This window comes from Psittacula echo (assembly GCF_963264785.1).
Source record: "Psittacula echo genome assembly, chromosome: 2".
NCBI lineage: Eukaryota > Metazoa > Chordata > Aves > Psittaciformes > Psittacidae > Psittacula > Psittacula echo.
Genome location: NC_137737.1, coordinates 103,612,772 through 103,637,971, shown reverse-complemented (window position 1 = coordinate 103,637,971; position 25,200 = coordinate 103,612,772). Strand labels below are relative to the sequence as shown.

The window sequence follows — 25,200 nt, the reverse complement described above, 5'->3', positions numbered from 1 at the left end:
ACAAAGTCATTCACAAAATGTTGCATAAACAAAGTATATGATTATAGGAATAAAAGGCTATTCACAATATAAATAATTTCAGTTATGCCCAGACCAAGGTGACCTGACTTCAATGCTTTTGAATATAGTGTTATAGACAGTGACCTTATCATCACTAAAGAAATAATGAATAAAAATATAAAGATAATGAGAGCTTGGTTTCTCTATAATAACTTTCATTACTGTGAAGGACTCACTTTCTTTTGCTGCAGGAGACAGTTATTCATTTGTAACATTTGGGTCTTTCCTATTTTATTGTTTAACTAAACAGAAAAGTCCAGATCAAAGTCATCCTGCTGTAGTATTATCAAAGTCATCCTGAATAGTACTATTCAAGAAATGACAAAAATATGCCAGAGATCAATTTTACAAACACCTGCCAGCTGCCCAACAGCATGAGAAGTAAAATACATTCGTGCTTAAAAATTCACAGAGAAGCTGAAAAGGATGATAATGCATTGATTCCCAAACACAATGAAAGACTTCAATGAAAACAGCTATTGAATTTCCTATATTAAACTTCTAGCTGTAATATTCTACATATAAACGGGGAATGCTCTTTTTTAGGAACAATGTAATTTATGAGTATGTGTTTAAAGTAGTCTTAGCAATAAATAAAATTTAATTGAGATTTGGGATTAAAAACCATGCTAAAACTATTTGGCAGAACCTGTCCAATTTATTGATTGGACTCTATTTTCATAAGTTTTCTCCCCTTCCTGAAGATGGATGTGGTTAGTTTTTAAATAATATCCAAACAAACATGTTAAACTGCCTTATAAACCAGTAGCTGTTCATTTTCTAGATTGTTGTCTCAGAGTTAGTGCAACCAGATCACCGAAAGTGCAAACAGCATCTATTTGCATTTGACTTTAAGAAAAACCTGACAGGTGAAATCTATATAAAGGATGTTTCACAGTTTTAATTGTCATTGAATAGAAGTCTAGCTGATTTGGGCCTTACATTCACAATTATTTTGACCCACAGGTTTCTGACTGGTGTTAAATTAGACCCTGGATAATTTCACACTAGTCAAAATCTGGTGTGAAATTAACCAGGGTCTAATTTAACATAAGATCTTGCACTGCAGGAGCAATTCGTATGCTTCAGCATAACTTGAAAGCATTACAGTCTCAATCCTATTACAATCTCCTTTTTTTTTTTTTTTTTTTTTTTTTTATAAGGTCATCTTTTATGAAAGCACTGGACCTTGGAGCTCAAATGCATCCAACTTTGATTTAACAAATCATTTTAATAATGCTCCTTAATGTAGCAAGCAACAGTACTATAATGAGAAAGAAGCATGTATTCTCCACTTAAAAGAAGGAATATTCAGAGGATAATTACAGTTCACAGTTTATAAACCACAGGGTTCCTTAAATTTCTTACTCACTTGTTTCTGTGGCTGTAACAGTTATGTTGTGCCAAGAAGCTACCTCTCGGTCCAGAGGTTTAGTTGTAATGATTGTTCCATTGTGTTCATTGATGCTGAACAATCTTTTACAATGCGTGCCATGGACAATAGAGTACCTGCACCAAAAAAAAGTAAAGAGATTCCCTAATACTGAAATGTTCCATCAGGAGCAAGGACATAGAAAGTTATTGTCAGCTGAGAAAAGAGAGCTGTGCATATATACATATAAATGTGTGCTGTAACAACTCAGATCATGAAAAACGTACACTTATAAACATTTAAAATTCACTGCTGCCAAGATCAAAGCTCTTCTTTTTATATAACTAAATATGTCTCAGATCTGTATTAATGTGAACTGAATCTGAAATGCATTATTCATTCTTACTTTTAAGTCAGGCTCGCAGCAGGTGAATGACTTCGTTGAAAAGAAACAGCAAAAGTGTCACTTGTGAAATGAATAACACTAACAGCTAAGTGGAGGTATAATGGCAAATCTATTTTATCAGTGCTGACATGCTCTGATGCCAAGGGAATGAGAAAGACAGACAACTATCTGTAATGAGGTGACACCTAGACAGAATACAAAATCATAATACAAGAGATGATTTCAAATGAGTCCAGTGTTCCTGAATCTTCACTGAAAAGGCACTGGATGCTATGTCCATATGTGGACATGCACATGCACATATGCATACATACATACCATTCAAATTGTTAAAGTCTAACCACTGGTGACAGGCCAGAGATGGACTGAAAAAGACACCAAAGATAATTGGTTCAAATGGAAAGGATATTTACAAGCATTTTTCATGCCATACAAAAAGAAGACCATATGTTACAGTTCCTAGCAGAGTCTATTTCATGGAAAGAAAACCTGTTTGAAGAGTTGAAAAGTTTTTACCACTCCAGTTTGGAATTCCCACATGCAACTATTACCTCTCATATTGTACCTTTAGCTGTGCTTGACAAAGTCTTTCTTTCTCCTCTTAGCACTTAGGACTGCAGCTCAGATTATATGCCAGAGCTTGAATGACTCTCTTATTATTTATGGTTACATTTTGTCTGTTTTGAAAATCAGTAAAAGGGTAAGTAAAGGAACAAGCACAAAACAATCAGTGAAAGTTCTTATTTGACCCAAAGATTTGATATTTATAAACTTCTATTTTAGGGATTTACAATTCTTTTTTTTAAAAAAAAAAAAAAATTAAAATTTTTAAAATTTTAATTTTTTTTTAAATTTTTTTAAAAATTTTAATGTGAATATTCTTCATCACCTCTACCCAAAGCTTGGTTATGGTTTTCTCACATTAGTCTTTTGGTTTGTTTGTTTGTTTTTCTTTTTTTTTATTGCAATTTGATTCTTGATAGATAAGTTTCAGAAAATCACATTGGATATTTTTAGTTATATTTTATTATTGATGTAGTGAATTTTTGTTGCATGTCTTTTTTTCACTTTGTTTGAAAACTGGGGTCCACAAGGCAACACAGCTGCTTTCTATATTATAAGCAACTGCTGTCATTTGTGATAGCAATGATTTCAAAATTAGATTCATATGCATGGCATTTCACCCAATAAACACATCTTTATATTAGAAGCGTCATACTCTATTTTAAAGAAACTCAGTGATGCAACATATGCATCTCTGTTTTGAGACTATGCAGACATATTCACTTTGTAGCAAATTCCATCAAAATATTTCAAGCTAAGAAGTCATAGATTGCACTACGTTTGCATGTTTCACAGGAGCTATTTCAGTCTTCTAAAAACCACAGAAAAAGCTCTTTTTTTAAAAAAAAAGAAGTGTATGTATATTTTTATTTATTCTTATTTAATTTAATCTATTACCATTTTACTTAATAATAGTAAATGAATGCGAAATCAAAACAAATGACCTTTCATTGACTAAATCTCTGAAACCATACCTATAGGTGTATATATATGTATATGTGCACACATAGAATCATAGCATCATAGAATCATAGAATGATTAGGGTTGCAAAGGCCTTTAAGATCACTTAGTTCCAACCCTAGTTCCAATCCCTGCCATAGGCAGGGATGCCTTGCAGTAGACCATGACATCCAAGGCTCTGTCCAACATATATATATGTCTTCTATTAGGAATCTACACACCATAAATTGTTTTGTGTCTCATCCATTTGTCCCTGTATCATATCAAAATTGCACAGTACATAATGACATCAAGCAACTCAAGAAGCTGTTGTAATTATAAACCTCATGTTAAAGATTAATTACCTGCTTTTTCACTCAAGAGACAACAAAATTATTTTGCAAAATTAAAAGCCTGGAGGACTTTTTTTATATGATATCTCTATGGGGCAATTGTGGTAGATGAAGAGAGATAGCAAATTTTTAGTCATGCTGAGCTGAGTAGATGCCAGAGGAGCTGTTCTGCATCTCCTTTCCAGCAATAAGTCCATCTCTCTGTATCTCCAAATTATTTGGAACAGACTGGAATACCTCCAAGCACTTATAAGGTTTGGCTGTGGTACCATAGCTCTGCTGCTGTGCTCAGCCTCTTGCAAGCCACTGTCTAAAACATTGTTCTGTCTCAAAGTGATTGCAACAATGCACAAAGTTCATTCATATAGATTTCTGGCTAGGGGTCAGGATTTAGCCTATTGTACTGGTTTTGGATGGGATAGAATTAATTTTCTTCATAGTAGCTTGGATAAGTCTGTGGTGTTCATTTATGATAAAAACAGTGTTGATAATACAGAGATGTTTTGATTGTTGATGAGCGTTTCTTACACAGTGCCAATGTATTTTCTGTTTCTCATGCCACCCCACCAGTGAGCAGGCTGGGGGTGCACAAGAAGCTGGGAGGGAACACAACTGGGATAGCAGACCCCAACTGACAAAAAGGATATACCTGACTAATGACATGGTGCTCAGCAAAAAAACTGGGAGGGGCTGGGTATTGGCCATCTGGTGGTAAGCAATTGTTTTGGGATTTTTTTGTATCACTTTTTTTCCTTGAGCCTTTGTTGTAGATATTCTTTTACCTTTTGTTGTTATCTTTGTTTCTTGTTGTTGTTATTATTATTATTAAACTGTCTTTATCTCAACCTGTAAGTTTTTACACTCCTACCCTTACGATTCTGTCCTGCATCCCAGTGTGTGAGGGAGTGAGCATGCAGCTGTGTTGTCCTTAGAAGCCTACTGGGGTTAAACCATGACACCTAGAATAACCTAGACTATCACAATGAAAGCATGATTAAGTGTAATCATGAACCAAGGTCAGGAACAGAAATAGCCTTTGGAAATCACAACTACATTTATGTTTGAGGCCTGTTCGTAGTAAAATTGGGTACCTGACTGGGGAGTCATCATCATCTGGATCTCTAGCAGTTACAACGCCCACCAGCGAGCCGCTCACAGCCCCTTCAGCAATCTCCATTACGTAATTCTCCATGGTGAAAACTGGAGGTTCATCAGCATCTTCCACATTAATTTTGACAATAGTTTTGTCTTCAAATGGTCCTTCTTTCAGAAAACGGTCATCAATGTACCTGTTTACAACTTTTGCTCCAATACTGTATCTCCTCTTACTTTCATAATCCACTCTCTGTTAAGAAAGAGAGAAGTGGAATCGTTTTTTTGTTTCACATTTGAATTAAATACAGTTCAGGAAGTGATGTGATATTAAAAACAAAAAAGCGCTACCTTTCTTTTGGGAATTTTTCAAAGCAAGTTACTACTGCAATTTTTTTTCGGTTAAAAACACTTTAAACTGTGTTATGCCTTTTTTTTTTCTTTCACATTCATGCTGGCTTTAATGTTACAGTTAAACAATACTAAAAGAAGTCTTTCTGTAGAATGACACCCCTAAGAAAAACAACTTCTATTAATGCTTGGTTCACTAAGGTTAAAACTGATGTAGGTGTAAGTTTAGTGAACACTGTTGTTTACTTTCACATAAACAATGGGTCAGTTAATCTGTAGGAATTAAGAGGATTATGTTAGCCTTAAAAAGAAATAAATCCCAAAAAGCAACAATGAGTGCTTGATAAACACATTATTATTAATAAGCACATTACTATTTTATATAGTCATTAATTTCTGTAATTAAAAAAAAAACCCACAACAAAAAAACAACGAAATTAATACTTTCATGTGTTGTAATAAATCCAAATAGAAAATAAAACAAAACCCTGAACTATCAAATTTATAGCACTCAGTTCTTCAAGGTCCTGGATCTCGCTATACTATCAATCTCTATCATCATTTCAGATGATGACCCAGAAATCTTCCTATTTGATTCCAAAATAAGTCACACAGAATCAAAGCCTCTTAAATATCTTAACTCATAAACTGGCATCTTTTTTTGAGACAAGTGTCTTTTCAAAGCTATGTCATAATAAAAACACCACTGGTTACAATACTGTAATACATTCCAGCTTCAGTGAAGTTTAACAAAAGGTGTTTGAAGTGGGGAAATATTGTGCACAACTTATTGATAAAGATTTTACAAGTGGTGCACAGAAGAACATTTTTCTCACAATGGGAATATACTGTTGCATAGCTAGGAATAATATTAAGGTACTTTGACTGCCACTGTTGTATTCAACAGTAATAAGAATGAGTCAAAAAAGGTCAATAGAAGGAAAACCATTTTTCTTTTTCTTCCTCCAATATCCTAATCAAATCACAAAGGCTGAAGAAACATATAGTAGAATGCAAAACAATAAGCCTGTTTTAAACATCCAGATTGCTTGAGGAGGGTCATTCCACTATTCAGAGATTTTTTAGAAGGTTTCTGAGATCTTACCATTTTCAATAAGATGATTCCTTCTTGAGTCTCATTGTTAGTAATGATGTCAAAAACATCTGAACTATCTCCTTCAATGGAATAGTTCATGGCTGCATTCTCCCCTATGTCACTATCTTCTGCGAAGACTTTGCCTACAGTAGTGCCCACAGGAGCCTCTTCAGAGACACTCATATAATAGAGTCCTAAAGAAATAAATACCACCACAGTTTAGTGAATCATCATGGTTAATAGCTGCTGTAGCTATGATGGCCTAAGGATCTCAGAAATTTGGTAATGCCGAGACATATTATACAATGAGGACGGTGAAACATTGGGAAGGGTCACCCACAGAGATGGTAGATGCCACATCACTCAAAACACTAAAAGTCAGTCTGGACAAAGCTCTGAGCAACCTGTTGTGGTTGAAGATGTCCCTGTTCACCGAAGATGGGTTGGAATACATGACCTTTAAAAGTAATTTCCAACCCAAGAGTTGGAAATGTGATTCTATTCTATGATTCTACGAACCAACAGGGTGAAAAAAGAGGGGAGGGCAGCACTTCCCTACTGCATTTCACTAGTTCTTCCTGACAGCACAGCTAGCAGAGAAGGTCAACTGATTTGCCAAGAATTTCACATTATCTGTCAGAAAAGAATGAAAAAAGGAGAAAAAGAAAGAAGGTGAGGTAAAATGGTACTAAATATCCTGTAGCCCAGATTTTAGGCCTAGATAAAGTAAACTGTATGGAAAGCAGTTTAGTAAGTCATTTGTCCCCAAAGCCAACTGATAAAAACAGCAGGCCTGAGGTCTTTTGTAATGATAGGTTTACTTTTCATTTTTGAGCTTTGCATGGAATTCGTTCTATTTTTATTTAAATCTATATACTGAAGTCAAAGCACAGACCTTCCAGTGAACTTAACAGAGTTATAGTACATCTAAATTTCCTCAAGACTTCAACTATTTTAAGTAGCCTGTACTCACGCTGTTGAAATTTAGGTGGATTGTCATTGATGTCAGAGAGGTTGATGGTAACAGTGGCTGTTGCTGAAAAGGACCCTGCTTGTCCAACCATATCTTTGGCTTGGATGATGACAAAATACTGATCTTTTGTTTCTCTATCCATTTGGGAAGCTATTCTGATGACCCCTAAAATAAAAAGTATACTATAAGAACAAATATTAGTCCCATTTTTTCCCAATATCTGACCATATATTATGGGTATAAAATGCATCATTTGATGCAGTTATTTACTGACATGCACAGTACACTGTCCTAATATTGAGAATTAGTATTCACGTTAACATCTATGCTGTATGACAGATACATTCTGCATAGTTTGAGATGTGGGGAGTAAAACATAACATATATTTCCTCCATCATACATAACCATCTTTCTTTACCAGTGCCGTGGTTTAAGCCCAATCGGTAACTCAGAACCACACAGCCGCTTGCTCATTCCCCCCACTTTCCTTCCCCCACTCCCAGAGGGATGGGGAAGAGAATCAAAGAATGTAACTCCCACAGGTTGAGATAAGAACATTCCAGTAACGAAGGTATAATCAAAACCACTACTGCTACCACCAATAATAATAATGATAAGGGAAATGACAAAGGAAGAGAATACAACCACTCACCACCTGCCAACCGATACCCAGCCCGACCCGAGCAGTGATCTAGCACTTTCGGGTAACCGCCCCCAGTTTATATACTGGGCATGATGTGCTGTGGTATGGAATACCTCTTTGGTTAGTTTGGGTCAGGTGTCTTGTCTCTGCTTCCTCCCGTCTTCCCCTCCTCCCTGGCAGAGCATGAGACTCAGAAAGTCCTTGGTCAGAGTAAACGTTACTGAGCAACAACTAAAAACATTGGTGTTATCAGCGTTGTTCCCAGGCTGAAAGTCAAAACCACAGCACTGCACCAGCTACTAAGAAGGAGAAAAATGACTGCTACTGCTTAACCCAGGACAACCAGAAATCAGGATTTTTGGAGGGCTGTCACATATTTGTGATTTCTTTAGCACAAGAGATAGGAATTGTCCTGGGTTCAGCAGGAAGCGGGGGGGGGGGGGGGGGGGAGTGAGCAAGCGGCTGAGTGGTTCTGGGTTGCCGGCTGGGCTTAAACCATGACAGAATGTCACGTAATGAGCCATAGAGCTGTTAGTCCATATTTTTTCCTAGATCCATTTGCTGGATGATGTACTAAGAATCCAACTCATTTCCTTAGCAAGATAATTTTCTAAATGAGTTGTTAGTTCTTCAGACAGAAAGAATTTCAGAGAAAGAATGGATTGGTTTTTAAATCTACAACCTATGCAAAGATGAATAAATGTAAGGTAGTATCAGTTGATGTTTGTGTCAAAATGAAGACATTTTTGCATCCATTTTATGTTAGTTTATTAATGTTTTCAAATTTCAAGATCATTTGTAGTACCTGTTTTTGGCTCCACAGAGAAATAAGGCTGTCCCTGAATGAGACTGTAAAGTAGACGGGCACTATTCCCAGAAGAAGGATCATCACCATCTGTAGCTGTTACCTGTATAACTGAAGTACCTTAAGGAAAAATAAAATAGACTGTGCTTATTGTCTTCTTGCATAAATTGCAAAATATAAGACTTTTTTCTTTTAAAAAAAAAAAGCTTTTAACATACCAGCTATATTACCTAACAGTCCTGAAAATTTATGGGAGCAAACGGCATGTTCTAAAATTTATCATTAAAAAGGGAAAATAGTTCCTCAGCAACTATTCTTGTTGCATTCAAATTTTCAATGAAAATATAAATAAATAGCATATGACTTTTCAGCACTGTATATTGCTTAAAAGACTACATGTCTTCTGATATGTGAATGGAGTACAGAAAATTGTTTCTCTTCCACTTGTATATTCTTCAAAGTATTTTATGGAAGTTTCTCATGAGAATAAGAAAACACAGCCACTTTACCACCAGTAGGCCTATTCATGGTGAAGAAATGAATTGTTAGCAAGCAAAGCAGCCAAGAAGTATAACAAGGCTCTGATAATATTTTTTATACTTGAGTCTTTAATGAGCCTGTCCCATTGCGAGAGTGACAGCAGAATCTGTAGTGCAAAACTACAGTAGAATCAATCTGTAGAGCCTGATTCCACCTCTGGCTGGAAGCCAGTTATGTCCTAAATACAAGACTGACAGCAGTCTCATGGCACCGTCAATGCCATGAGACTGGAAATATTCACAGTAACTTAATCTTGAAAGGTAATAATTATTTTTGTCTTTTTATCCTCACCTAGGTTCTGCATAAGGATGCAAATATCACTTCTTGTAAATAACAGCAGGTAGTCAAGCTACTTTCGAAAACTTTCTGGCATATGTTCATACAGTTGCAATTGCTAACTAGTATAGCTGGAGGAGAAAAGAAGAAACTATGACGTGCAAAGAGTTAGATCAGAAACACAAACTCAAGGTTGATACTTATCTCCAGTAAGACAAATATACTCATTTCTGAATTTTCCAGTAGTTCTATAGTTTTATTTTTAAATAGAAATTTAGAAGGCTTTCTCATATAAGAGTATGTTGAATGAAATATTTTGATTATTTAAAAAAAAAATCTGTTGCATTTTCTCTCAGTTTATTCAGCAGCACTTAAGTGATTCCATAACGCATGTTATCTTCTCTCAGTACAGAGGTAGATGAAACGTTACCAATTGCCACTATCTTTTGAAGTTATATGTCCTTCAAAACATACCTACAACACCGAACTTCTGACATATAGGTATGCATCAAATATGTGTGTAGATGTATACATATATATACTGCTTCTTATTCCTCTGGGGAAATGTTAAATTTAAAATGACAGATTAATATTTAATCAGAGCATATCTATGATTCAGAAATAACAGTATTCTTTAATAAGGCTGAACGGTAAAGGAAATCTTCAACTACAAAACTGTTAATTTTGTGTCAGCTACGGTCTATGGAAACTGTTCTAATACAGGAAATTCATCCTGTAAGACAATTTAATATTACTTGAATGCAGTTGCTTTGAAAGAAAAAAAAAAAATGGGGTGCTAGTAAGGAAGGAAGTAATGAATAATACAAGAAGTACAGTCTGTTATAAATGCCTTTTTTTACTAAATAAACCCAAGGGCCCACAACTATGTTTAGAAATTGACTTGTTTACAGCACCATATTTAATAAATCAGGAACAAAATCCAACATATATGGGACTGCAATGTTATCATTACCGCTTTTGTGCATCTCACTCATTTAAAGGTAGGTACATTTTCTGCATGATTTCTAAACATTAGAAAGAAATGTTAAATCTAAACCAGCTTTTGTTCCTACTCTAGGCCTCAGCCTACTTTTCTGCTTGCCTGTTGACTCTTCCAGAGTATAGCAGGAGGCAGAAGCATGGAATTTGCCCAGTTGGGCTCAGTGAGGTGCAGCTGTTGCATATAATGAAAAGGTGAGCGGGCAAGCGGCACCTAGGAAAGAGGGAGATGACCTGCAGGAAAAGTAATAGCAGATGTCTTATGTTCTCAGAAGGAAGACTATTTCTAAACTGAAGAGGTCGTAGACCATGTAAAGAGAGGGCATAGTTTTCCTACATATATTTTTATGACAAAGATTTCATGATCACTATATGAGCCTCTACATTGCATATAGACTATGTAGTAAGCAGAAGAAAAATGTTATCCTGGGTTTAGAATATGCTTTTATTTTTTAATTTTTCACTGCCATGAAGCCTGTTTTTCTTTATACTGTTAGCTTGCAGAAAAAAAACAAACCATTTACAGAATGGGATCATATTTACTTATGCATTTCTATTTTAGTGATAGAAATTACAATGTTAATGTTATGTAGTCAAAAACTCCAAAAAGCCATTTTTTGTAACTCCATGATTGGAGAAGAATAATTGATCAGATACAAACAATATCTTTAAAACAACCGATTAACACAGAATCACCCCACAAACAGACAAAAACAAATAACCCAAAAAATCCAGCTGTTGTCATTTCAGGCGTGACATGATATAATTGACAATTGAACTATGATACAGTTTCACAACATGTGTGTGAGAATGGACATCATGTCAGCAGCAAATTAACTGTGTGGGCTTTCAAACATGCGTTTTTGAATATGGGAGTCTGTGTGATACTGATGTAAAGTTTAGCCCCAAATATGTGGTTTTCTTTATAAGTAATGCCTTAAACTGGCTAGTAAACATGCTTACACATTTATTGCTTTTTATTATCTTGATTTAAGACAAACTACATTTTGCTGATTGCTGCATAAGATTTTTCTTTGTATTTCTGAAGCCTTCGTTTTACCCTTCTTGGCAAAACATTTTAGTGCTACTTATATATTGCAACCCATTAGGTAGGCTACAGGGCCCTCATATGGCACATTGTTATTAATTTTTCTAACTGGAGCTTGAAATCTATAAAAACATTAAATACTGATGTATTATTGTATGTAAGTCTTAACCATTTTGTCAGACATACTGCATTAATACAAGTTAAACAGGTATATCGAAGATACTTAATGTATAATTGTACCAAATGGCTGAGGGAAAAGCACAGCCCTGTGTTATCAGAAGAGTTCATTTGCTGACACACTTTTCATTTACTGTGCCACTTACATATAAAATCTTAATAAAATTCAGTACTGAACCTAAAACACAAGAAAGAAGCAAAATATATTCTAATCTGTTGGCCTATTTGTGCATTTATATTGATATTTCTGCTTAACTTTAGGCAAATTTGTCTGCATCGATTTTCTGTTTTTTTGTGGTTCTCTGAGACAAGTGACTAGCTGCAAAAAGTTCTACCTTTGCTTTCTTAGTTTCAGACAAAATGTTCACTAACAGTGAACTGCATTCCCAAGCTCCTTCCTGAGCATGCTTTCTGTGAGGAAATTGCTAAGAGATTCCAGATCTAGCATCAGGGTTTTGAACTGCTAGAGAGCTCTGAAAAAGAGCAAAGTGCAAGTCTATTGCACTGTATAATTTAAACTAATTCCAGTCTACATCCCTCATTATGCAAGAGGATATTCTATTTTACTGGCAAAAAAACACTGATATTGATGTCATCATGGTACCAATGCTGCAAATTTTCGTTGGTTACTGTTTCTATATACTGTGAGCTTAAAAATTTCTATGTAAGGATTAATGCTTTAGGATGCACACTGAAATAGATTTCACCTCATAAATGCAGTCCCTATCCTCTGAAAAGCAGGGTAAGTGAGCCCAGAGAAGTCCTCATGGTATCTGGTTCAGCCGTTACGTGCACTGGAGCTGAGCACTATTAAGGTATAAACTGTTATACACCACTCCACTTACATTCTATATGCCAGATATACACAGTAGTACACCAGCAGTGTAGTAGCATTACATGGAAAAGTAGGTAAAAGAAAGATTTCTGAAATAGCTATAGTATTAGTGCTGGAGAGGTAAAACATAGAAGAAGCAATGTAGAAAATATATCAAGATCCATAGGACTGACTTAGATTCACATACCATACACTGGATGATTACAAATCTGAGTGTTTATTATTTCAGGTAGTCTGTGTCTGAGAGAGGAGGCGCACGGAGATCTTATGTTATTTTTCACCTATAGTGACCAATGTAATGTGGTGTTACTTCAGATTTTTTTAATTCTTTTTTTCATTATGCCCATCATTAAGATAGGAGCTCATCATTAAGACAGAAAGATAAAATAAAAAGACTACTTAAGTCCATTTTTTGTATACTTCTATGGATGGCTACAGAACTGCGTGAGTTTAAATAAAGTTATGTTAAATTATCAGCTATTTTAAAGCCACTTTTATAAGAGACCAAGTGCTTCATAAAAAATATTTTACAGCAAAGAGAAAAAAGAAAAAAAGGAAAAAGAGCATTGTCAAAGTCTTAAATTTGTGTAATACCAGATAAAAATACCCAGATAATTGTAGACAATGAACTATGCCCATTATTACTGCAATCACATTTAAAATAAACCCCCAAAACCAAAAGTCTTTGATAAGGCACCTATTTTCTCATGTGCAAGCCTGCATGAATGAGCAAGATGCAAAGGCTAGAGGTACCCTCTGAAGAGCCAACTTATTACATCAGGAAAAAGTAATTTGACAAAAACCTCAATGTAGAAGTCTGTAGACAAATAAGTCTGTCTGCATGGAAGAAAATGGCATAGAAAATGGCAATCATACACCCCAAAATGATTTCCCTGGTACAAGGTAGTATAAGCAAGATGACTAAGGAATAAATTGATTAAATGGATATCTTTTGTAGCGGGTAGGGAATTTCCTGGCAGAAATTAGGATGCTAACCCCACTTTTGATTAAACCCCAAACATGAATATCCTTTTCCTGCAACTCGTAACCATTCTGGCAGAAGATAAAGTTTACAGCTCCCTGTGACAGATTCATTGAATCTGCCCTAAAAGTTGAATGGGTAATGCTGAATGAAACATAGTTTTTATTACGTTTAATAATCATTGATGCTATTACATTAATGACCTCATTAATTCATAGCATTTTAAGTAGCAAAATATTTGATTTTTTTTCAATATTATTTGTAAAAGAAATAACCCGAAGAAATAGAGGTACAAATTTAAAACATTACTGGAATGGTTTCTGTAAGGCTTAAAGAATCCTTTGATTTTTTCAGATATTTTTCCAAATATATCTTAATAACAGATACATTTCTTTGATTAAAAAAATTATTTGAAGATAGCAGTATCTGTAACATGCTTTTTTGTGTCAGCTGCATTCACACTTCATCTTTTCTTAAAGATTTATCTGTATGCTATAGAAACTTGACAGGCTGAGAAAGTTGGGGCTGTTCAGCCTGGAGAAGAGAAGGCTGTGTGGAGACCTCATAGCAGCCTTCCAGTATCTGAAGGGGGCCTATAAGGACGCTGGGGATGGACTCTTCATTAGAGACTGTAGTGACAGGAGAAGGGGTAACGGGTTAAAACTTAAACAGGGGAAGTTTAGATTGGATATAAGGAAGAAGTTCTTTACTGTGAGGGTGGTGAGGCACTGGAATGGGTTGCCCAAGGAAGTTGTGAATGCTCCATTGCTGGCAGTGTTCAAGTGCAGGTTGGACAGAGCCTTGGATGACATGGTTTAGTGTGAGGTTTCCCTGCCCATGTCAGGGGGGTTGCAACTAGATGATCTTAAGGTACTTTCCAACCCTATTATATGCTTCCATATGTGTATATATTTCAGATGTTGGTTTGCTTCATATTTACTGTATTGAGTTTCCAGACACATGACAGATCATAGTACAGATCTGTTTGATCACGTGGAGGTGGGAAAGAAGAAGCATTGGGATTAAGTTATTCCTCTTGACGAGAAAATTACAATCCATGTGTTTAGGAAATCAGAAGAGAAGCTGACTGATCAAAAGAGGATTGGCAGTGTAAGTAGGTAAGCATCATATATGGTGTAAAGATGGTCATGACATCAGCCCCACATCAGCTTCATACCATTCCTGTTCTGAACACCTTATTTATAAGAAAGAAGCTATCTCTATCTTTGGGTGGGGGGAAGGAGGGAAATTGTGAGTGCCCGTAGTGTGATTGTGATTCTTTTGCAATTACAGTACAATAAGATTTATACTACACAGGGTGTAATAAAGACACATTATTTAATTATTAAGCAGAATCAGAGTAGACTGAGCATTGCTTCTGTGTACTTCTGAGTTCAACCAAGCTTATATTTATGTCCTTAAAAGAGTCAGATCAAGTCAGAGAATTAAAGTTTGCATGCATACTACTTTTCTTTCAGATGGTTACAAGCCTGAAAAGCTGTCAGGTTGCAACCATAATCATACACCGAACATTTTTCTAGAGTCTAGAGTGCTATACTGACTAAAAAAGTAGTGAAAGTTGCAGGCCCTTGTTCTCATGGGGAACTTTGACCACTGATATCTGTTGGAGTGACGGTGTGGCCAGGCACAAGCAATCCAGGAGGTTCCTTGATCGTGTGGAATACAACTTCCTTCTGCAAGTAATAGAGGAGCCAACAAGGACAGGTGCCATGCTTGACCTCGTGCTCACCAACAGGGAAGGGCTTGTTGGAAATGTGACGCTCCAGGGCAGCCTTGGATGCAGCGATCATGAGATGGTTTAATTTGAGAACCTCAGGACAGTGAGAAGAGTGTGCAGAAAGCTCACTGCTCTGGACTTCAAGAGAGCAGACTTTGGCCTCTTCAGGAACCTGCTTAGTAAGGTTCCATGGGATATAGCCCTAGAGGGCAGCGGGGCCCAAGACTGTTGGTTGCTATTCAAGGATCACCTACTACAAGCTCAGGAGTGTTGCATCCCAACTAGAAGGAAGTGCAGCAGGAGGGCCAGGAGACCTCCTTGGAGGGATAAGGAGATGCTGAGGAAAATTCAAAGGGAAAAAGAGGCTTATGAAAGGTGGAAGCAAGGACAGGCAGCCTTGGAAGAATACAGGGATGTTGTTCAGGAAGCTAGGGACCAGGTTAGGAAAGCTAAGGCCCAGTTAGGTATAAACTGGGCTAGGGATATTAAGGGTAACAGGAAGGGATTCTATAGGCACCTTGAGAATAAAAGACAGACTAGGGAGAACATGGGCCTGCTCTGGAGGCCATCAGGAGAACTGGCTACCCAGCATTTGGAGAAGGCTGAGGTTCTTAATGACTTCTTTGCCTCAATCTTCACTGGCAAAGGCTCTGACCACAACACCCAAGTCTTGGAAGGCAGATGCAGGGACTGTGAGAATGAAGACCTTGGGCCCACTGTAGGAGAGAATCTGGTTCAAGACCATCTTAAGAACCTGAACATACACAAGTCCATGGGACCTGATGAAATCCATTCATGGGTCCTGAAGGAGCTGGCAAATGAAGTTGCTAAGCCACTGGCCATCATATTTGAAAAATCGTGGCAGTCAGGTGAAGTTCCCAATGACTGGAAAGAGAGTAATATAATCCCCATTTTCAAGAAGGGGAAAATTAATTACTCAGGGAATTACAGACCAGTCAGTCTCACCTCCGTGCCTGGCAAAATCTTGGAGCAGATTCTCCTGGAAGGCGTGCTAAGGCACATGAAAAACAAGGAGGTGGTTGGTGACAGCCAGCATGGCTTCACTAAGGGGAAATCCTGCCTGACCAATTTGGTGGCCTTCTACGATGGGGCTACAGAACTGATGGACAGGGGTAGAGCAGTTGATGTCATCTACCTGGACTTGTGCAAAGTGTTCGACACTGTCCCACACAACATCCTTGTCTCTAAATTGGAGAGACATCAACTTGATAGGTGGACCACTGGGTGGATGAAGAATTGGCCGGATGGCCATACACAAAGAGTTGTGGTCAATGGCTCGATGTCCAGCTGGAGATCAGTGATGAGTGGTGTCCCTCAGGGATCAGTGTTGGGACTGGTCTTGTTCAACATCTTTGTCAGTGACATGGACAGTGGGATTGAGTGTGCCCTCAGCAAGTTTGCCGATGACACCAAGCTATGTGGTTCGGTTGATATGATGGAGGGAATGAATTCTATCCAGAGAGACCTTTACGCTCTTGTAGGGTGGGCTGATGCCAACCTTATGAAGTTTAGCCATGTGAAGTGCAAGGTCCTACAGCTGGGACAGAGCAATCTGAGGCACAGCTACAGGTTGGGCAGAGAAAAGATTCAGAGCAGCCCTGTAGAGAAGGACTTGGGGGTGTTGGTCAATGAGAAAATGAACATGATCTGGCTTCAATGTGCGCTCGCAGCCCAGAAAGCCAACCAGATCCTGGGCTGCATCAAAAGGAGCGTGACCAGCGAGTTGAAGGAGGTGATCGTGCCCGTCTACTCTGCTCTCGTGAGACCTCACTTGGAGTATTGTGTGCAGTTCTGGTGTCCTCAACATAAAAAGGACATGGAACTGTTGGAACAAGTCCAGAGGAGGCCCACGAGGATGATCAGGGGACTGGAGCACCTCCCATATGAAGAGAGGCTGAGAAAGTTGGGGCTGTTGAGCCTGGAGAAGAGAAGGCTATGTGGAGACCTCATAGCAGCCTTCCAGTATCTGAAGGGGGTCTATAGGGATGCTGGGGATGGACTCTTCATTAGGGACTGTAGTGATAGGACAAGGGGTAACAGGTTAAAACTTAAATAGGGGAAGTTTAGATTGGATATAAGGAAGAAGTTCTTTACTGTGAGGGTTGTGAGGCACTGGGGTTGCCCAGGGAATTTGTGAATGTTCCATCCCTGACAGTGTTCATGGCCAGGTTGGACAGAGCCTTGGGTGGCATGGTTTAGTGTGAGGCATCCCTGCTCATGGAAGGGGGGTTGGAACTAGATAATCTTAAGGTCTTTTCCAACCCTAACTATTCTATGATTCTATGAAATTGTTTAGTCCCATATCTCCTTTAGAGGATCAACTGGCTATAGTACTCTACCTATTGCAAATGATAATATTATAATTTTAAATGAGTACCCATTTCAAGGCTGAATCACTGAAGACAAAGACAATTCTCTATAGTCAATCCAATCATGTATCCAAGGAGATTCTTTAAAAGGACTTGAACACATTTAGATACCTAAATATTTGAGAGCCAGGATATTAAATAGAGGTGTGCACAATCTTCAGTTTAAACATATACCTTTAAAAATTTCCAAGCTTTTAAAATAATTTGTTTCCTTTTTACTGAAAAGCAGTCTATAAAATGTTATTAAAATTTTATATCAATATAACTATCAGGAAAAAAGTCAGGAAATAAAGAGTTTGTTTCACACCATGCAGTACCTTCAGGTGACATCTCTGGAACAGTGGCCATGTAAGGTCCATCCAAGAACTGTGGTTCATGATCATTGACATCTTGAACCTTGATAATAAATTCTGAATCAGATTCAACAGGAAGCTGAGTGCTCCTGTTAATTGCTTGTGCTCTTAGAGTATAAAAGGGTTTCTTTTCTCGATCTAGCTTTTGTGTCACATAAATTTTGCCGTTATCTTCATCAATGATAAAAATGCTTCCAGCTCCCTCGCCACTCAAAGTGTATTTTAGGTTGCCATCCTGCTTGTCTAAATTTGATTGCAGCTGCAAGGACAAAACAGAAAAGATTAGCCACATTTTGGGAGGTGTAAAGTTTTGGAATTTTCATTGTAGGAGTTTTTTTATTTCATTCTACAATGAGTGCTGTCACTAGTGAGCCTATTTAAAAGAGGGTACTGTCACACTTTCATCCAGTCATGGTTCAGTTTTAAAGTTTTTATATGATAAACATATAAATCCATGGTAAACATGAAAAAAAGATGCTTCAGCCCCTTTGAATTGAAGGGAATGAATGTAAGTACCTACTTTACTTCATTTCTTCATCAGCTCTCCTAAACTGCTGAAAACAATGTGAAGGTTATCAAACGTTATCTAAATTTTTTATTATCACAAATGACAAGTGTACTTTGTGAGTTTTATATATATTTTTTGTACTCAGCAATACTAAGTGTAAATATGAAAGACAGTTCTATTTCTGTTGAAATATTAAAGAGATGAAATGCTATTCTGTGGTATAAGCCTGTATTATTTATTTTGAAATAAATTGATAGAGATTTTCCATTTCCTTCCAGGAATATCTGCATCCTCTGTTGTCTTGCTAAGATGAATTTTATGATGATAATTCCTCTGATGAAGCTGAGCCCTGGAGATCACTGTGGTCTGGCTTCGTTTGTTCATGACAACAAACCAGTTCTGTTCATATTAACAGTATGCAACTACTTTTTAAATAGCAATAACTTAATTTCTTAACATTTAGAACTATTTAAAATATTAACAACTTAAAGTCAAATGTTTTGAAATTAAGTAGTTTTGTGCAAAATATGGGGCAGGTCTGGCCCTTTATGACAGGTCTGGCCAAATCCATTTTAAGACCATACAAATTGGGTGTCTGGTTAGGGGGCACCACAGATTTTTTTGATCCATAATCTTGGTTTCCTTTTCATGAACCCCAGGGCATGGGAAAGGTGGTGTATATCTAGATCTTTAACCCAAGATGGGGTTCAGATGTGATCACAGAGTGCACCAAACCTTTAGAGAAGTGTGCCTCATGCTGCCTTTTTAGACATAACCTGTGTTGAACCACTTCATGCAGCATCATTTACCCCAAAAATATTTTCATGCCCCTGACCATATTAAATGAAAGGTCTTTTACAAATGGTGTTTGCTGAGAAAGCATAGTTAAGATCTTCAGTTTACCTGTTTTATTAACCTGGACAGAAAAGAATTCATGGTCTTTTTGTTGTAGATGAGAAGTGAGAATAATGACTTAAAAGTAGACTGTCTATCTTTTTATTTTCTTTGATGTGATCTCCTTCAGGGCCTTATTTATTAAAAATTAAAAATTTGTGTGTTGACTATAGACTATAATTTCATTTACCAAAAGAAAAGCATAATCTCAATAAAAAGGCACAAATACCTATGCCTGATTGTACAGTGCTTAGACTGAAATAAATTAACTATACTGTTCAATAAAAAAATCACTATAGTTTACCTGTGAGAAATATAAAGGAGAGATAATGAAATTTTTCTGTATAAAAATATAGGACATTTATGAAATTTCTTTCCAAGAAACTGTTTTCAAGCTATGGAAAAGTAATAATTATTTAAAAAATCAGTATGTCTACACTTTCTTTTAGAAGTGAGACATCACACTTCTATAGTAGTTACTTCGAAGGAGCTGTGAAAAAGTAATTAATGAATTTTGAACACTTCACCCTTTGGGCCCAATTAAATTTTAGTGCTAGTTAATTAGCAGTTAAGCTTATTTTGGTTCATTCATCTAGAAATTGCCTTAAAGAAAAGGAAACTAGATCTCAAGATTACAACTATTTCTAGCATATAAAAAAGTATATAATAATAATAACCATCAGAGAGAGAAGAAAGTGGTAGATAAAGCCTATCTTAAGACAATTAAAGCAATTATCTTAAAGCACATTTTTAAAGGAGGGTGAAAAATAATTGCTCCTTGTGCTAAACCTACATTAATCTAATGAACGACGCCAATTCCTGTAGTTTCTCAGTGGTAAAAGGATTTAATATTAATCTGCTTTATTAAAAATTAATGAGGGGTAAATCAGCTGCTACTTAGTGTAATATACAATCATGCTAAATACTGTTTGTAAACTACACTGCACTCAGTACGGCTGCTTTGATGTCGTGCCACAAATAGCACAAGGAAATTGTCAGATGTTGATAAGTAAGTCCTTAACCTTCATTCAGAAAACAGAAATGAACTTTTTAGCTTGATACCTTCACGTGCTGAATATGGAGACAGCTTTAGTAACAGAGTGAATGTGGAGTTTTCTTGACAGAAGACATAGGTGAAGGAAGGTCCCTGGTACTGCCACAGCCTCAAGCTCTTGGAGTTCTCTGACCCCAAGTCAGGTCACAGTAAAGGAGAGATGTTGTGCTGCCCAATTACAGCTCCCAAAGCTTCAATTTTTGCTTTTTTTTGATATTGCCAGGTTGCTGGAGACACTTGGTCTTCCAAGTCAAGGTAGCAAGCTGCTAATCAGCATGTTAAATCTAACCTTGTACCATCCTTGAATTATTACTTATCATACCTGTCCAACATACACGGGCACCACTGAAGTCTGTTCCTCAGTTGCAAAAAGTGGCTCCCACACCCAGCCACGTCTCACTCTTCGAACTGCTGTGAAAGACTGATATGTGTTTTGAGCCAAGTGGTTCTGCGTGCTTGGAGAGCAAGACCAAAATTGAACCAGCATCAGTGTGAGAGATAGCAATTCAGAGAAATTCATGCTGAACTCTTCTTTCAATCAATCTTCATCTGTGGAAGAGGGGGAAAAAAATAAAATCTTGATTAAGCGTCACTTCTCTTTCCCACTTTTACATATTGATTCTGTGCAAATGTAAGAGATGACTTGCAGTGTGAAAAACCTCCTCCTCTCCCTAAAACGAAAGAGCCGAAACAAAGTCTGCTTCTGATTAAAATAGAGATTCTCTTAGAGACTCTGGCATGAAAGTCAAGTGTTTCAGCTGTCTGTTATGAATATCCCACACAGGGATATGCAAAAAAGGAAAATCATCCTTCAATTAATTCATCTTCCAAATTAAGCTGGGTAATTGCATTGTGTAGTCTAAGAATAATTTGATTGAAATAATTGTATGTTTCTGCTTAGGCAGGGCTCATTTTGAGCTGCAGTCACAGAACTGCCTGAAGGGTGAACATCTAGCCTTAGTGGCCTTGATGACTGACAGCTGAAACAGAGCAGTGCAGATAACTTTTTAACCTCTTCTTTCCTTCTTTCCCAACTCAGAAAATGCCTTCAAAAATGCCAAAGGCTGTAGAGTACCATGAGAAGCATTGAAAATTTGCAACTTTCTCCTCCTGATCAAGAGAAATTTTCATAACTGATTTTGCCACCTCTGACATCCTTGTTTTCAATTAAACAGGCAAAAGGCAAATGTATCTTGAAAGCTGTAGGTTTCTGAAGCTAGTTTCTTTCAGAAAATGAAGGCTTTGCACAAACTGTATGCTATTATTGACTTTTCAGTGATTTTTGATATCATAAATGAAATTCTGAATTTTAAATCAAGTGCAGCTCTTGGGTAAAAACAGCCATCTTCTGAGGTAAAAAGGAAAATTATGAAAATCATTACCACACACAGTTCTGAAACCTTACTTGGCAATGATATTAGCCATTCTCTTCAAGGCTTTACACTTTTCCTATGCTAGAGCAGACTGGTTTATGAATTTATCACATTCCAGTCTGTCTGTACAGCATACTGCAAAAATATTTGGCTGCATTTACTTTAGGCCTGAAAAATCCATAAACCTTTTACCTGTACAGGATAAAGTATAAACATATGTATTTTAAGATCATTATTTAAATAATAGTGTTTGTTGTGGTTTGACTGCCATAGCTGAACCCAGGATAGTGTTATAAACACCAATCCTTATTCAAAGGGAAACTTCAAAATTATTTAAAATGACAGACAGGCCGTATAGACAACAGTTTCTTTCCTTCCATCAATTTTACATGATGTTGAACATTTTTCTGTTAAAACGTAATCTGTATATATATATTTACTGAGAAAAAGAGAAAGGAATTCTAATATTAAGGCACATAGAATTGTAGGTATCAAAGTGCATGTTCCAATTTCTTAACATTTTCTAGTTTTCAACTGTAAAGCTGTAACAGTGCAAGATGAGACTTGAATTGAGTGAATATGACTTGGGTACTCTCTTGTTTCAATTTTCTGTGGAAAATTGCTAATTTTCCTAAAGCTGCAAGACAAGGCCAACAAAGCTCAAGTTGGCTCTCAAATAAAGCTTGAGTGAGGTTCAAAAGGCCTAAAGGCTTTGGAGAGTCTCCCTGTACAACAGGTGTATTTAGCACTCAGCAGTAATTTGCATAGAAACTAACCTTGAAAATGAACATTCATTTTCTTGCAGTACATACCAAAGGACAGACAACTCAAACATTGAAAACTGTATAGTCAAAGAGACCTTTCTGAGGAATTGTAAAGAAATTTATTTCAATCACTATTTAAATGAGGAGACAGGTGCTCACTCTGGGCTATAGCAAATGCTTCTGGCTATCATTAGCTAGTGGTTTGTCCACTTGCTCTCACACTGCCCACTTTGATCAACAAACTGTTCCAGGCTTGCCGGTGAGTGTTTCATGCAGAGTGAATGCCAAACAGACACTCATTATCAAGCTCATCTCTCAGACACTGTGTATACCTATCAACATAGTGAGTGTACAAGTACGGCTACACTGATCTACTGTTGGACACCTTTTAGCAATGAACTCAGCAAAGACCAGATGAGCATAATTAATATTTCAGTCTGTTTCAGTGCTTTCTCTTTACTAATTTATGTTAATAGCCTATGTGGCATGGATTCAAGAGTCGCATCTCAGACAAATTGAGGGAGGGGGGAATAAACATGCTTAGATTTTGACATGTTACACACTGTTATATGTATAAAAAGATTGAAACTTGAAATAGAGGTTATTGTAAAAAAACATAAAGCTATGCACTGGAATTGACAGCTATAAGTGTTTCTGGTTCTCTCTTCTCTGTTAGACATATTCAACTTGCCTTTATTTTTAGGACTTTTAAAAGCATATTTGCTTCCAATGTCTTCCTACTCATTTGGTGTTAAGACACTACCTCCTGCCTCTAGCCAGCACGTTGCCTTCTTTATGAAACCAATTGCTTTCTTGTAAAACAATCACCTTATTTCTGTTCCACAAACTGCAACTCATTATCAGTAGTAACTCTCATAAAACATCCAGAAACTAATTACTTATTCCCTCCTCTGTATCTAGTCTTGCCTTAAAATATCTAAATTTTAGTGTTACCTAAAGGGAAACAAACTGTTCACAGTGTTTAAAGTGATTCTGTGCTGAGACTGCTGCCTATCACAGTGACTAGTATTGTCTTGTTATTCCCTTGTACTCCTGTCTTTTCCTGTCCATCAGCTATCTCTTGTTTTAAACATTCATCAGTTGTCTCTTGTTTTACCCTCGATTTCTAAGATCTTTGTAAATGAAATTACCTTGTACTCTGTGTTATAATTATAATACACAGCAGAAGGAGGATTAATAAAAGCACAGAGCTTTTAGGTGCTATAGTAATATGCATGCACAAATAAATAAATTTTTCATAGAATAATCTCTTATTGAAAAAAGAGGCAAATGCATTTTCAGAGATGAGCAAATGAACTATAAGTAATAATTTGCCAAGAGAACAAGAGAAATGGGGACCATTGCTCTGCTCCTGTCCTATTCTTCAGGAAGTACATCTCCACTCTCTCTCACTTGCATTGGATTGCATTAATAAAGACTGATACTTAGAACAGAGTAATAAGAATATCAATTGTACTTGTAATAAGCAGGTCACACCTTTTAAAACAGTATATTCATTTTATACCCAATGAAAATCACAAGTTTCCTGTAGACTAGGGGCAGATTTACCTTCTGGTTTGTTCTAGAACCATCATTAAGTGACAACCTGCCGCCATTTGAAACTGGATATTAGTTTTAGGCAAACTGGTAGTCTGACTTGGTTCTGAATTACCTCTGTTTTGATAATAATAATTTATTTAAATTATGGCTGTGTCACTACATTACAAAATAATACCTGTTACTGCTTAACACAGCAAGAATAACAATAGAAAGAATAAGAGGCTTAAAAAAATAGAGTCTCTGGGATAGAATGAAGTTATATATTTGCTGGAGAAGAGGGGAGAAAGAAGACTAAGGGCAGACAAAACAACATTCTCGTTAAAAATTATAAACAACTGATTACAGTGAAGATGAAGATAAATTCTGTTCCAGTTCTGTTACCTGAAGAATAAGGACAAAAACATCTTAATTTTGTAACAAACCCCCCATGATCTGATATAAGTAAAACCTTTTAATTAGAAGGTAACAAAACGCTGGAGCATGGCAACAAGGGACGTGGTAGATACTCCTTGACTAGACACCATTAAGACCATCTAGCATATATGTTTGATCCTACATTGCAGCAGGGATTTGAAACAGTCACTTTAGAGAAAAACAAATCTCTCTGTCCTTGAAAGTATTGATGATTCAAAAATGCCAGACTGAAAGACATTCCTTTTGAGGAATTTGATGTTGTCTTTTCCTGTTTTAATAACATAAAGCAAGCAACAACAAAGTGAGAAAATTCATGTAAGCCAATCTAATTAATATGGAGCTTCTGAAACATATTTCTTATCTCAAGAAGCCTAACTTGATGCTGTTTTGATTGCAAGCTCTGTTTTGTGCATTGGTGTTATTAAGATTATAGTTAAATTTGTCTTCCTTGTATGTCACTATCTTTAATTTTCATTTAATAGAATAAAGAAGAAAGGCAATTTGTAACTAATGCCTACAAATGACTGCATTAGAAAAAGCTTGGATAGGTAGAAACCTTCACAATTTCAACTATACATTTGTTTGTTTGTACAATGTTTATTTTGATGGCTGATTACTAATAAACCTACTGTATTATAC

At 36.6% G+C, this 25,200-nt stretch overlaps 1 protein-coding gene across 1 annotated transcript in view; it reads right to left on the bottom strand.

The window, feature by feature from the left end:
• The window catches only part of CDH19 (cadherin 19), a gene marked incomplete at its 3' end in the record, with an annotated part of 41,083 nt that extends 19,980 nt beyond the window's left edge, over window positions 1-21,103 (bottom strand). Inside the window, exons 1-7 of the mRNA XM_080610457.1 lie at window positions 20,773-21,103; window positions 17,959-18,253; window positions 8,657-8,776; window positions 7,208-7,372; window positions 6,244-6,428; window positions 4,787-5,040; window positions 1,433-1,569 (exon numbers count right to left, since the gene is read on the bottom strand). Of these exons, the coding sequence (XP_080466583.1) occupies window positions 1,433-1,569; window positions 4,787-5,040; window positions 6,244-6,428; window positions 7,208-7,372; window positions 8,657-8,776; window positions 17,959-18,253; window positions 20,773-20,970 (1,354 nt within the window). The 5' untranslated portion in view covers window positions 20,971-21,103. The remainder of the gene's footprint in view (window positions 1-1,432; window positions 1,570-4,786; window positions 5,041-6,243; window positions 6,429-7,207; window positions 7,373-8,656; window positions 8,777-17,958; window positions 18,254-20,772) is intronic.
• Window positions 21,104-25,200: the final 4,097 nt, after the last annotated feature.